At 46.5% G+C, this 15059-nt stretch overlaps 1 protein-coding gene across 6 annotated transcripts in view; it reads left to right on the top strand.

The window, feature by feature from the left end:
* Window positions 1-3145: 3145 nt before the first annotated feature.
* Window positions 3146-15059, top strand: part of ZNF157 (zinc finger protein 157) — a 50154-nt gene continuing 38240 nt past the window's right edge. For 4 of the 6 annotated variants that reach the window (XM_065538759.2, XM_045383526.3, XM_065538758.2 and 1 more), the window contains exons 1-2: window positions 3146-3375; window positions 7459-7645. Coding sequence is in view for 3 of the 6 variants with exons in the window: in XM_065538758.2 (XP_065394830.1) it covers window positions 7574-7645 (72 nt within the window). In the remaining 3 variants the exon portion in view is untranslated. The remainder of the gene's footprint in view (window positions 3376-7458; window positions 7646-15059) is intronic. The other 2 variants (XM_074029944.1, XM_074029943.1) reach the window with 1 other exon arrangement.

The raw sequence follows: 15059 nt of genomic DNA on the forward strand, positions 1-15059 counted from the left end.
GCGGTGGCTCACGCCTGTAATCCCAGCACTTTGGGAGGCTGAGGCGGGTGGATCACTTGAGGTTAGCAGTTCGAGACCAGCCTGGCCAACATGATGAAACCCTGTCTTTACTAAAAATACAAAAATTAGCTGAGTGAGGTGGCACACACCTGTAATCCCAGCTACTCGGGAGGCTGAGGCAGGAGAATCACATGAACCTGGGAGGCAGAGGTTGCAGTGAGCCGAGACCACACACTGCACTCCAGCCTGGGCAACAGAGCAAGACTCTGTCTCAAAAAATGAAAAATGAAAAAACGAAACAACAACAAAAAAGAAACACGAAAGATAGGCTGTGTCTCAGGCCTGTAATCCTAGCACTTGAGGTGGGCGAATCCCTTGAGCCCAAGAGTTCAAGACCAGCCAGGGCAACATAGTAATATCTTGTCTTTACAAAAAACGAACAAAGGTAGCTGGGTGATGTGGTGTGTGCCTGTAGTCTGTCAGCTACTTGGAAGGCTGAGGTGGGAGGATCACTTGAGTCCAGGAGGTTGAGGTTGCAGTGAGCTATGATCATGCCACTGCACTTCAGCCTGGGTGACAGAGTGAGACCCTATCTCAGCAAAAAAAAAAAAAAAAAAAAAAAAAAAAAAGAGAGAGAGAAAAAGAAAAGAAAAAAAAAATAAACACTAAACATAGATGTGAAGTTTTGACTTCAGATACCCATTATCTGAAGCTCTGCACCTGGGTCAGAAATCAAGGCTATTTCTCTGTGTCACAGTAGCTTAGATCCTCCAGGGAAGAGTAGGAGGTTTTATTCTTATTGATATTGTTTCAAACAGGAAAATTTCCGATAGTCTATGATTTTAGAGAACAAGGTTTCTCTGCAGGGCTAGGACTCGGGTAAGGTGAGGGAGGCATTTGCCTTAAGTGTAAAATGTAAGGGGGTATTAAAAAAACTCAGTAATCAAGATCAATACCATTTGATTGATTGATTGATTGAGACAGTGTCTCCTTCTGTCCCTCAGGCTGCAGTGCAGTGGTGCGATCATGGCTTACTGCAGTCTGGACCTCCCAGGCTCAAGAGATCCTCCCACCTCCTCACCTCCTGAGTAGCTGGGACTATAGGCACACGTCACCATGCACAACTAATTTTGCTTATTTTTTGCGGAGATGAGGTCTCACTATGTTGCTCAGGCTCGTCTCAAGTGATCTGCCCACCTCGGCCTTCCCCAAAATTCTGGGATTACAGGCGTGGACTATCGCGCCCAGCCAAGATCAATAACATTTTTTGTTTGTTTGAGATGGAGTCTCGTTCTTTCACCCAGGCTGGAGTGCAGTGATGTGATCTCGGCTAACTGCAACCTCCACCTCCCGGGTTCAAGCTATTCTCGTGTCTCAGACTCCTGAGTCACTGGGATTACAGGCACGCACCACTACGGCCGGTTAATTTTTATATTTTACTAATACAAGAGACAGAGTTTCACCATGTTAGTAGCCAGGTTGGTCTCAAACTCCTGACCTCAGGTGATCCACCCACTTTGGCCTCCCAAAGTATTGGGATTACAGGCCTGAGCCATGGCGCCAGGCTCCTCTTCTCTCTTCTCTTCTCTTCTCTTCTCTTCCCTTTCTTTTCTTTTTTAGACAGGGTATCACTCTGTTGACCAGGGTGGAGTGCTGTGTCGTGATCTCTGCTCACTTGCAACCACCACCTCCCAGGTTCAAGCCATCCTCCCACCTCAGCCTCCTGAGTAGCTGAGACTACAGATGCACACCACCACACCCGTTAAGTTTTGTATTTTTGGTAGAGATGGGTTTTGTCATTTTGCTGAGGCTGGTCCTGAACTCCTGACCTCAAGTGATCCTCCTGCGTCCCCTTCCCATAGTGTTGGGATTACAGGCATGAACCACCGTACCTGGCCGCGCCTGGCCATTTTCTAAGCATTTTTCTTAAAAAAAAAAAAAAAAATTGAAATGGGGTCTCACTCTGTCACCCAGGCTGGAGTGCAGTGGTGCAATCATAACTCCCTGCAGCCTCTAACTCCTGGGCTGAAGCGATCCTCCCACCTCAGCCTCTTGAGTAGCTAGGACTACAGGTGTGTGCCACCACACCCGGCTAATTTTTGTATTTTTAGTAGAGACGAGTTTCATCATGTTGCCCAGGCTAGTCTTGAACTCTGGATCTCAAGTGATCCGCCCACCTCAGCCTCCCAAAGTGCTGGGATTAGAGGTGTGAACACCGCGCCTGGGCTTTAAGCATTTTTCTATTGATAATTTGCTAAAAAAAAACCATTGGTTGTCCATGGCCCCGCGCGGTGGTTCACGCCTATAATCCCAGCACTTTGGGAGGCAGAGGCGGGTGGATTACCTGAGGTCGGGAGTTTGAGACCAGCCTGACCAACATGGAGAAACTCCGTCTCTACTAAAAATACAAAATTAGCCGGGCGTGGCGGAGCATGTCTATAATTCCAGCTACTCCGGAGGCTGAGGCAGGAGAATCGCTTGAACCCGGGAGGCGGAGGTTGTGGAGAGCCGAGATCGTGCCATTGCACTGCAGCCTGGGCAACAAGAGTGAAACTCCATCTCAAAAAATAAAATAAAATAAAAAAATAAAAAAAAAGGAAAGAAAAACCATTGGTTGTTCATATAAAAGACTATTATTATTATTATTGTTATTATTATTCCTAACTACTATCATTGTAGTGGGGCAAGGAGGGTAATGGAGATGGGGGAGTTCAAGTCTTCTCCATGGTAACCGCAGCATATCGGGAGATTGTACACCCTGACTCCTTTCCCCTCTTCTCCAGTGGTATCGCCCATGACGGGCACCTGTGTTAACCTGATTTCTCCCCCTCTTCCCAGTGGTATCGCCAAGGGGGGGATTGTACCACCCTGACTTCTTCCTCTTGCCCAGTGGTGGATCCCTTGAACATCAGAACACGCCCCATCCTCCCTGGGTAGGAGGCGCACCTCTGCTTCTTTAAAATTTGCCCAAACTTATAGAACCGAGTTCCAAAGACCAGCTTCTCCCAGAATCTTGCCCCTAGAAGGATTCTACCCGTGAACGCCCTCTCGCCCCCGCCTTCTGTGGAACAGCCCACTGTACGGAATGGGTGCTAAGATGGCCGCCCCCATGAGACACGACATAGCGCAGCCATATTCCTCGCCTGACAACGCCACTCATGGACCAAGTCTCCGCCGATCCGTAACAGGGCTGTGTTCAGTGAGTAGACTACAACCTCTCAGTTCTACTGATCGTGTGCAAAATCAACAGCCCTAGAAGGTGCAGTGTCGGGGTGAGGACAGGAAACGGAAATCCCCCTCAGAGGCCGTTTAAGCCTTCTTGGCGCGCGACGCTAAATGCAGTGCACGAGGTTTTATGGCGTGATAGTCGCTCAGGTGATTTTGAAGCTTTGTTGGCTTCGGGGGATGATGCATTGGCAGTTGTGGTGTCAACTGGTGGGGAAATAAAGAACCTAATGAATGGGAATCTATGAGTGTCAGGGATGAGGGCCTCTGGAGTAGTCAGGTTTTAGATTCCCTGCTGTGTCTTGATGTCCAGCCTTAATAGTGTGCGCTTTGGGTTTTTCCTTTATCAGTATTCCCAGAGGTTTGCTAATTTTATTAGCCTTTCCAAAAAAAAAACAACTTTTGACGTTGTTGCTCCTCTGATCACATATCTCTTCTGATGTACCTTTGTTTTCTATTTCTTTAATTTCTGCTCTTATCTGTACTGTTTTCTCTTTATCTAACTTCTTAAATTGAATGTTAATTCATTAATGCTCAGCCTTTCTTTGTTAAAGAAAATTTTAAGAGCATGCCCTTTTCCTTAAGAATATCTTTAGCTGCAATCAAGAATATGTTGTATACACCGTCTTTTTTTTTTTTTTTTTTTGACGGAGTCTCACTCTGTCGCTCAGGGTGGAGGGCAGTGGCGCGATCTCGGCTCACTGCAACCTCCGCCTCCCCGGTTTCCAGCGATTCTCGTGCCTCGGCTTCCTGAGTCGCTGGGATTACTGGCGCGCGCCACCAAGCCCGGTTAATTTTTATATTTTTAGTGGAGATGGGGTTTCGCCATGTTGCCCAGACTGGTCTAGAACTCCTGGATTCAAACGATCCACTCGCCTCGGCCTCCCAAAGTGCTGGGATTACAGGCGTGAGCCACCGCGCCAGGCCGACTATTTTATATTAGTCAAAATTTTTCTCTTTTTGTAATCGTATAGGCCCACCTCCTTAAAATGTTTATTCTGGCCGGGCGCAGTGGCTTGCCCCTGTAATCCCAGCACTTTGGAAGGCCGAGGAGGGCGATTGCTTGAGTCCAGGAGTGAACAGCCTGGGCAACACAGGGAGACTGCCGTCTGTACGGAAAAAAAAAAAAAAAAAAGCTGAGGTGGAAAGATCGCCTGATTGCGAAAGCCTTGATTGCACCACTGCACTCCAGCCTGGATGACAGAGGGAGACCTTGTCTCAAAAAAAAAAAAAAAAAAAAAAAAAAAAAAAAAAAAACAACAACAACAAAGTTACACTTACGTATTTTATATAGTTTTTGCTATCATTATTTATGCAATTTTGTTTCCATTGGCTCGTTGTTATTGTAGAGAGAAACTGTCTGCTTTTGACCAGGCGCGGCGGCTCATGCCTGTAATCCCCGCAGTTTGGGAGGCCGAGGTGGGCAGATCACGAGGTCTGGAGTTCGAGATCAGCCTGACCAACATCGTGAAACCCCGTCTCTACTAAAAATACAAATATTAGCCGGGCATGGTGGCGCTCGCCTGTAATTCCGGCTACTCAGGAGGCTGAGGTAGCAGAATCTCAGAATCGCTTGAACCTGGGAGGTGGAGGTCGCAGGGAGGTGGAGATCGCAGTGAGCCAAGATTGCACCACTGCACTCCAGCCTGGGTGGCAGAGTGAGACTCCATCTCAAAAAAAAAAAAAAAAGAAAAAAAAAAGAAGCTATCTGCTTTTATAATTTTACCTTGTATCCAGCCCCTTACATTGTATTATACCCTATGAATTTTAGTAGTCTTTTAGCAGTCTGGTAGGTTTTCTATGTATAAAATAATCTTATTGGCAAGAAAGCTACATTTTCATTTTCATTTCTTTCCAGTGTTCATGTTCACCCTAATTATTTTTTTCTTTTTTCTTTCTGCCTTTTTTTCTTTCTTTCTTTTTTTTTTTTGTTTTTTTGTTTTTGTTTTGAGGCAGAGTCTTGCTCTGTTGCCCAGGCTGAAGTGCAGTGACGCAATCTCGGCTCACTGCAATCTCTGCCTCCCAAGTTCAAGCAATTTTCCTGCCTCAGCCTCTCGAGTAGCTGGGATTACAGGTGTGTTGCCACCATGTCTAGCTAATTTTTGTGATTTTAGTAGACACGGGATTTCACCATGGTCTCGAACTTCTGACCTGCTGACCTCAGGTGATCAGCCTGCCTCGGCCTACCAAAGTGCTGGGATTACAGGCGTGAGCCACCTCGTCCGGCCTCTTTTTTTTTTTTCTTTAATAGAGACAAGGTGTCACTCTGTCGCCTAGGCTGGAGTATAGTGGAGTGATCTCAACTCACTGCAACTCTGTGTGTGTTTTTTGTTTGTTTGTTTGTTTGTTTGTTTTTTAAGGATACTGGGTTTTGTCATGTTGTCCAGGTTAGTTTTGAACACCTGGGGGCTCAAGGGATCCTCTTGCCTCGGCCTCCCAAAGTGTTGGGATTAAAGCCACGAGCCGCTGCACCTAGCCTGATTATTTATTTCTTTTCTTTTCTTTCTTTCTTTCTTTCTTTTTTCTTTTTTTTTCTTTTTTTTTTTTTTCTGGAGACGGAGTCTCGCTCTGTCGCCCAGGCTGGAGTGCAGTGGCCGGATCTCGGCTCACTGCAAGCTCCGTCTCCCGGGTTCACGCCATTCTCCTGCCTCAGCCTCCCGAGTAGCTGGGACTACAGGCGCCCACCACCTCGCCCGGCTAGTTTTTTGTATTTTTTAGTAGAGACGGGGTTTCACTGTGTTAGCCAGGATGGTCTCGATCTCCTGACCTCGTGATCCGCCCGTCTCGGCCTCCCAAAGTGCTGGGATTACAGGCTTGAGCCACCGCACCCGGCCTCTTTCTTTTTTCTTTTAGAGACAAATTCTTGCTCTGTCACCCAGGCTGGAGTGCAGTGGCACCATCAGAGGTCACTGCAGCCTCCACCTCTCAGGCTCAAGTTATCTTTCTGCTTCAGCTTCCTTAGTAGCTGGCACTACGGGTGTGGACCACCACACTTGGATTATTTCACTTCTTGTAAAGACGGGGGTCTCACTTTGTTGCCAATGCTGGTTTCGAACTACTGGACTCAAGCAACCTTCCTGTCTTGGCCTCCTAAAGTTCTGAGATTACAGGCATGAGTCACTGTGCCCAGCCCACTCTAATTATTTCATCTTCTCTTGTGTGAGCTAGAGCCCACAAAACAATTTTGGGTTATAGCAGACAGTACTAATTTTATGGCAATAGCTTCATCATTTTACTTTTTAGCATGGTGTTTCAGGGTTATGTTTCATAATTGATTTTTGTGGCATTTAAGTGATTTCCTTCTTCCCTGATTTCAGTTTGAGCTTACATTAGTAATGGCTGCTGAATTGCGTTGGATGCTTTTTTGGTGTAAGTTAATAGCAGAGTGTTTCCCCCTGTAATTTGTTGATGTAATATATAGCATTAGGCCAGGCGCAGTGGCTCACGCCTGTAATCCCAGCACTTTGGGAGGCAGAGGTGGGAGGATCACTTGAGGTCAGGAGTTTAAGACCAGCCTGACCAACATAGTGAAAACCCGTCTCTACTAAAAATACCAGCATTAGCTGGGCGTGGTGGCGGGCACCTGTAATCCCAGCCACCAGGGAGGCTGAGGCAGGAGAATTGCTTGAACCTGGGAGGCGGAGGTTGCTGTGAGCAGAGATTGCACCATTCCACTGCAGCCTGGGCGGCAAGAGCGAAACTCCATCTCAAAAAAAAAAAAAAAAAAGAAAAAAAAGAAAATACATAACATTATTAAGATTGAACCATTTTTTTTCTGGAAAGAAAAGGCTAAAAGCTTCCCAATAGAAGAATTTAAGAGGGATATTTCATCTAAGAGTGGAAAAAAAACAAAAGAAGGCAGAAGAAAGGATCGGCTAATTTCCTTTCATTTAGATTATCAGTTTTCCAGGTTTCCTGCCCTCACAGTCACCCACCAGGTCCCCTTGAACATGCCCATCACCTGCCCACCCCATGGGCCTTCAGCACCCTTAAGCACTGCCCTGGTTCTACTTCTCCTAAACCCAGATCTGCTTTGAACTTGAACTGAGGTGTAGGCTGGCTGAGTAGCAAGTGAAGCACCTGGTAGAGCCACTCAAGAAGAGACCCCCAAGCTCATTAATTTGGCTCCAAATTTGATCATTTCATAATCCACCTTGGCTAATGCTCTGGGGATGCTGAACATTGTGGCATGAATGTGGGATGACACTGATGATACGGATACTGTCCTTTTAGGATTTCTTGGTGTCCCTGTGGAGCCATTGAGCCTTACCCCTTACTGGAGGCTGCAGGACCCTCTACACACAGACAGCTGTCCAGCACGGAAGGTGGCCTGAGGCCCAGGGTGAACATGCCAGCTAATGGGACATCACCCCAGGGATTCCCTGCCCTGATTCCAGGAGAACCTGGCAGATCTTTTGAGGTGAGGAGGAGGATCCTATATTTTTTTCTATATGTTGTTTTAGTTTATCTATTTTTAGTTAAATTTATATTTTGGGATAATTGTAGATTCAAATGCGATGTACCATTTACCTAGTTTTTGTCCCCAGTAGTAACATCTTGTAATACCCAGGATATTGACATGCAGAGCATTTCCATCCTCACAAGGATCCCCCATGTTGTCATTAAACAGACACAACCACTTCACTTCCTCCATCACTCCCCTCTTAACTCCGGGGCACCACTAATCTGTTCTCCAATAGTATAATTTTTTCATTTCAAGAATGTTGTGGCTGGACGCGGTGGCTCACGCCTGTCACCTGTAATCCCAGCACTTTGGGAGGCCAAGGTGGGTGGATCACTTGCAGCCAGGAGTTTGAGACCAGCCTGGCCAACATAGTGAAATCCTGTCTACTAAAAATACAAAAATTAACCGGGTGTTGTGGTGTGCACCTGTACTCCCAGCTGCTCAGGAGGTTGAGGCCGGAGAATCGCTTGAACCTGGAGGCGGAGGTTGCAGTAATCTGAGATCACATCACTACACTCTGCCTGGGTGACAGAGTGAGACCCTGTCTCACAAAAAAAAAAAAAAGAAATGTTGTATTTGCTGGGCATGGCGGCTCATGCCTGTAATCCCAGCTCTTAGGGAGGCAGAAGCAGGAGGATAGTTTGAGCCTAGGAGTTTGAGACCTGCTGGGCAATATAGTGAGACCCTGTTCTCCATGAAAAGGAAAAAAAAAAAAAAGGACAAAAACAAGATACTGTTGTATTATTCAGATTGTACAATATGTACCTTTTGGGACTGGCTTTCGTCATTCAGCAAAATTCTGTGGAGATATCAATAGCTAACAGTATACCAATAGTTCATTCCTTTTTTTTTTTTTTTTTTTTGAGACAGAGTCTCGCCCTGTCACCCAGGCTGGAGTGCAATGGTGCGATCTTGGCTCACTGCAACCTCTGCCTCCCCGGTTCAAGCTATTCTCCTGCCTCAGCCTCCCAAGTAGCTGGTATTACATGTGTGCACCACCACACCTGGCTAATTTTTTGTATCTTTAGTAGAGACGGGGTTTCACCATGTTGGCCAGCCTGGTCTCTAACTCCTGACCTCGTGATCCACCTGCCTCAGTCTCCCAAAGTGCTGGGATTACAGGTGTGAGCCACCGTGCCCTGCCCATTCCTTTTTCTGCTGATACTTTTCCATGGCATGGATGTACCACACAGTGTAACCATTCACTGGTTGAAAGACATCCTGGTTGTTTCTAGTTGTTGGATATTATGAATAAAGATCCTATGATAGTTTGTGTAAGGTTTTTGTAGGGATGTGATATTGTGAAATATATAATGGTATTTCCTGGCAAACAACTCCTAATATCCTCAGAATCTCTAAAGTAGTAAAGTGTCTTTTTGTATGCTAATGAGTTGACTGATGCCTGGCAGTCCCTAGGCAGCTTCTGAATGGGGCTGGTCACAAGAAAGACTAAGGTAGGTTTAGAGGGTTGGGACCCTCCAACCACCTGGGAGGGGAGAGGGTGCTGACAGTCAAGTCGATCCACAAGGGCAAATGATTTAATCAATCATGCCTACATAATGAAGCCCACCTAAAACCCCAAAAGAATAGTTTGGAGAGCTCTGGGTAGCCGAACGCATGGGGATTCCTGAAGGGTGGTGCACCCAGAGAAGCCATGAAGACTCCAGGCCCCTTCCCCCATGCCTTGCCCTGTGTATCTCTTTATTTGACTGTGATTTGTTTGTATTTGTTTTTTGTTTTTGTTTTTGTTTTTGTTTTTTTTGAGATGGAGTTTCGCTCTTGTTGCACAGGCTGGAGTGCAATGGTGTGATCTCGGCTCACTGCAACCTCTACCTCCCGGATTCAAGCGATTCTCCTGCCTCAGCCTCCCGAGTAGCTGGGATCACAGGCATATGCCACCACGCCCAGCTAATTTTGTATTTTTAATAGAGATGAGGTTTCTCCATGTTGGTCAGGCTGGTCTCAAACTCCCGACCTCAGGTGATCCGCCTGCCTCGGCCTCCAAAAGTGCTGGGATTACAGGTGTGAGCCACCAAGCCTGGCCTGAATTTGTATTCTTTAAAATATCCTTTATTGGTGGGAGAGGTGGCTTATGCCTGTAATCCCAGAACTTTGGGAAGCCAAGGCTGGAGAATTGCTTGAGTCCAGGAACTCAAGACCAGCCTGGGCAACAAAGTGAGACCTCATCACTACAAAAAATAAAACAGGTGGGGCACGGTGGCTCATGCCTGTAATCCCAGCACTTTGGAAAGCTGAGGTGGGAGGATTGCTTGAGGTCAGGAGTTCGAGACCAGCCTGACCAACACGATAAAACCTCATCTCTACTAAAAATACAAAATTTAACTGGGTGTGGTGGCGGGCACCTGTAATCCCAGCTACTCGGAAGGCTGAGGCAGGAGAATCACTTGACCCTGTGAGGCGGAGGTTGCAGTGAGCCGAGGTCACACCACTGCACTGCAGTCTGGGCAAAAGAGTGAGACTCTGTCTTAAAAAAAAAAAAAAAAAAAATCCTTTATAATAAACCAGTAAACATAGTCAGTTTTGTGTTTCCTGTTGAGGGTAAGCGGCCACTGTCTGGGCCGGTGGCTCACAGGTAAAAGAATTTACCACGACAGTTGTAGGTAAAGAAAGGCAGATTTATTAGAGAAAGTAGGAAAATACATTGCAAGAGAGCAACGGGTAGAATCAGCAAAAGAGGAACTGACTTCGAGGAAACGAAGGCTTGCTGGAGATTTTATAGGATGGTTCTTGATCTGTTTGATAACGCCAAGGTAGCAGGGAGCTAACTTGCATTCTTCTATCAGCCGAGGTGTTTGATGATGAATTGGAGTGTTTGATGATAAGCAGGAAGTTTATGAGTTATGTACGTTATTTGCTCAAGAGGACTATATGTCCTGGGCCATAAAGAAAGACAGAGCCATAACTTAAACTTACCTGCATCTTCTTTTTGTTTATATGCCCTGGACCAACTCCTTTTCCCTAATTAGGACTGCACATTTCCCTGAACTTTTTTTTTTTTTTTTTTTTGAGATGGAGTCTCCTCTGTCGCCCAGGCTGGAGTGCAGTGGCCGGATCTCAGCTCACTGCAAGCTCCGCCTCCCGGGTTCCGGCCATTCTCCTGCCTCAGCCTCCCGAGTAGCTGGGACTACAGGCGCCCGCCACCTCACCCGGCTAGTTTTTTGTATTTTTTTTTTTTTTTTTTTGAGACGGAGTCTCGCTCTGTCGCCCGGGCTGGAGTGCAGTGGCCGGATCTCAGCTCACTGCAAGCTCCGCCTCCCGGGTTTACGCCATTCTCCTGCCTCAGCCTCCCGAATAGCTGGGACTACAGGCGCCCGCCACCTCGCCCGGCTAGTTTTTTGTATTTTTTTTTTTAGTAGAGACGGGGTTTCACCGTGTTAGCCAGGATGGTCTCGATCTCCTGACCTCGTGATCCGCCCGCCTCGGCCTCCCAGAGTGCTGGGATTACAGGCTTGAGCCACCGCGCCCGGCCAGTTTTTTGTATTTTTTAGTAGAGACGGGGTTTCACCGTATTAGCCAGGATGGTCTCGATCTCCTGATCTCGTGATCCGCCCGTCTCGGCCTCCCAAAGTGCTGGGATTACAGGCTTGAGCCACCGCGCCCGGCCCTTTTTTTTTTTTTTTTTTTTTTTTTTTTTTTTTTTTTTAAAGGCAAAGTCTCTCTGTTGCCCAGGCTGGAGTACAGTGACAGCTTACTGCAGCCTCAGCCTCCTGGGTTCAAGTGAGCCTTCCAAGTAGCTAGGACCACAGATGTGTGCCACCACGCCCAGCTAATTAAAAAAAAAAATTTTTTTTTTTTTTGTACAGATGAGGTGCCACTTTGTTTCCCAGGCTGATCTTGAACTCCTGGCCTCAATCAATCCTCCCTCCTTAGCCTCCCAAAGTGCTGGCATTACAGGCATGAGCCACTACTCCCAGCCTTTCCTTGAGTTCTATGAGCCACTCTAGCAAATTAATTGAACCCTAGGAGGGGATTGTGGGAAGCTTAACTTGTAGCTGGTCAGTAAGAAGCTCTGGAGTCTGAAGTGGGGGTAGTCTTCAGAACTGAGCCCTCAACCTGTGGGACCTGATGCTATGTCCTGGAAGATAGTGTCAGAATGGAATTGAATTGGAGGACACCCAGCTGTTGTCTACTGCAGAGTTGACCTCTTGCTTGATGTGTGAAGAAAATTCCTCACTCATCTGTTGTCACAGCGTGTTATGAGAGTCTAGTAGGAGAAACTGTGTTTGTACTTCTACTCCTACACAGTGGGGTAAATGCATGCGAGGACAATTGCGGGATTATATGCCAAGTGCATATAGAACAGAATTAATAGACAATCTTTTTTTTTTTTTTTGAGACAAAGTCTCACTCTGTCGCCCAGGCTGGAGTGCAGTGACGTGATCTTGGCTCACTGCAACCTCTGCCTCTCGGGCCCAAGTGCTTCTCCTGCCTCAGCCTCCCAAGTAGTTGGGATTACAAGTGCCCGCCACCACACCCTGCTAATTTTTTATATTTTTAGTAGAGACAGGGTTTCACCACGTTGGCCAGGCTAGTCTCTAACTCCTGACCTCAGGTGATCCACCTGCCTTGGCCTCCCAAAATGCTGGGATTACAGGCGTAAGCCACCACACACAACTTTTTTTTTTTTTGGATGAGACGGAGTCTCTATCTGTCACCCAGGCTGGAGTGCAGTGGCACAATCTCAGGTCACTGCCACCCCCGCCCCGGGTTCAAGCAATTCTCCTGCCTCAGTCTCCTAAGTAGCTGGGATTATAGGCACCCATCACCATGCCCGGCTAATTTTTTTGTATTTTTCGTAGACACAGGGTTTCACGATGTTGGCCAGGTTGCTCTCGAACTCCTGACCTCAGGTGATTCGCCTGCCTCAGCCTCCCAAAGTTCTGGGATTACAGGCGTGAACCCCGAGCCAGGCTGACAATCTTGGCTCACTGAAACCTCTGCCTCCCGGGTTCAAGTAATTCTCCTGCCTCAGCCTCCCGAGTAGCTGGGACTACAGGTGTGCGCCACCATGCCCGGCTAATTTTTGTATTTTTAGTAGAGATGGGGTTTAACCATGTTGGCCTGACTGGCCTTTAACTCTTGACCTCGTGATCCACCCACCTCGGCCTCCCAATGTGCTGGGATTATAGGCGTGAGCCACCACGCCTGGCCGACAATCATTTTTAATACAGTTTTAGAGGTACAGAAGAGTTAAGATACTACCTGTAATTCCATGTACTGCCACCTCCTCAACCCCGCAGTTTTCCCTGTTATTCACATCTTGCATTAGTGTGGTACATTTGTAAAAATTAATGAACCAATAGTGATATATTACTATTAATTATAGCCTACAGTTTACAGTAAGGCTCACTGCTTTGTGTTGTACATAGGGGTTTTGGCAAATAGATCATGATATATATCCACCAGTGCAGCTTCGTACAGTTTCATTCCGTTTCACCTGTGCTTCAGCGATTCATCTTGCCTTTCCCTCTGCCTGAACCTCTATCAACCACTCATTTTTTACTGTCTTTGTAGTTTTGCCTTTTTTTTTTTTGTTTTTTTGGACACAGTGCCTCACTCTGTGACCCCGGCTGGAGTGCCACGGTGTGATCACTGCTCACTGCAGCCTCCACCTCCCAGGCTCAGGTGATCCTCCCATCTCAGCCTCCTGGGTAGTTAGGACCACAGGCACATGCCACCATGTCTGACTAATTTTTAGGATTTTTTTATAGAGACACAATTTTACCATGTTGCCCAGTGTGGTCTTGAACTCCTGGGCTCAAGCAATTTGCCCACTTCAGCCTCCCAAAGTGCTGAGATTTACAGGTGTGAGCTATCATACCAGGTCTAGTTTTGCCTTTTCTAAAATGTCATATAGTTGGAATCATGGAGTATGTAGTCTTTTCAAACTGGCTTCTTTCACTTAGCAATTTGTATTTAAGGTTCCTCCATGTTTTTTTGTGGTTTGATAGTTCCATGGATTGCAGTGCCAGTTTGCTTAATTCCTTCACCTACCGAAGGGTACTTTCATTGTTTTTAGGTTTTAGCAATGATGAAAAAAGCTACTATGAACATTTCATGTGCGGATTTTTGTGTGAACATGTTTTGAACTCAATTGGTTAAATAACTAGGAGCATAATTGCTATGTCATATAAGCTTTATAAGCTTTATAAGAAACTGCCCAGGCGGAGCACAATGGCTCATGCCTATAATCCCAGCACTTTGGGAGGCTGAGGTGGGTGGATCACCTGAGGTCAGGAGTTCAAGACCAGCCTGGTCAACATGGTGAAACCCCATCTCTACTACAGATACAAAAAATTAGCTGGGTGTGGTGGCAGGTGTCTGTAATCCCAGCTGTTTGAGAGGCTGAGGCAGGAGAATGGCTTGAACCTGGGAGACAGAGGTTGCAGTGAGGCGAGATCGTGCCATTGTACTCCAGCTTGGGCAACAAGAGTGAAACTCCGTCTAAAAAAAAAAAAAAAAAGGAGAGAGAGAGAGAAAGAAACTGCCCAACTGTCTTCCCGTTTTTCACCATTTTGCATTTCCACCAGCAATGAATGAGTATTACTGTTGCTCCACATCTTCACCAATGAAACCACTATTGCAAAATTGTAACTGAGACAGTGAAAGAGATCTGATCTAATCAGCTGCATCTTGCTTCATGCCTCGGAGCTGTCCTTGTTCATTCCTGGGCGTAGGCTGAACTAATTTAGGGAGGAACTTAGTTTGTAGTTTAAAACAAAGATGTTAACAGGCCTTTCCCAAGGCAAATCCCCTGCTTGCCTGGGGACTAGATTGCCTTTGTAGGACTAACAAATTAGCCACCCGACTAGAAATTATGGTTTAGGAGTCATGCAGCCGGAGACTACAAGATTCTGACCCTCCCTAAACTGCTCCTAAGATCAGTGCTTGAGATATTTTGCAGACCCTGCACTTGATGGATCAGCTGGCACCACCCAGATCGATAAACTGGCTCATCTGATCTTGTGGCCCCCACCCAGGAACTGACTCAGCACAAGAAAACAGCTTCGATTCCCTGTGAATTCATCTTTGACCTGACCAATCAGCACTTCCGGCTTACACTGCCTCTCCGCCCTCCACCCCCCAAATTATCCTTTAAAAACTCTGATCCCCAAATGCTTGGGGAGACTGATTTGAGTATTAATACAACTCCGGGTCTTTGCGAATTACTCTGTGTGAATTACTCTTTCTCTATTGCAATTTCTCTGTCTTGATAAATCTGCTCTGTCTGGGCAACAGGCAAGGTGAACCCATTGGGCGGTTACACCAGCATTTGGTATTGTCAGCTTTTTAATTAATTAATTAATTATTTTGAGAGTGCAGTGGTATGATCACAGCTTGCTGTAGC

This window comes from Macaca fascicularis, chromosome X, assembly GCF_037993035.2.
Source record: "Macaca fascicularis isolate 582-1 chromosome X, T2T-MFA8v1.1".
Classification (NCBI taxonomy): Eukaryota; Metazoa; Chordata; class Mammalia; order Primates; family Cercopithecidae; genus Macaca; species Macaca fascicularis.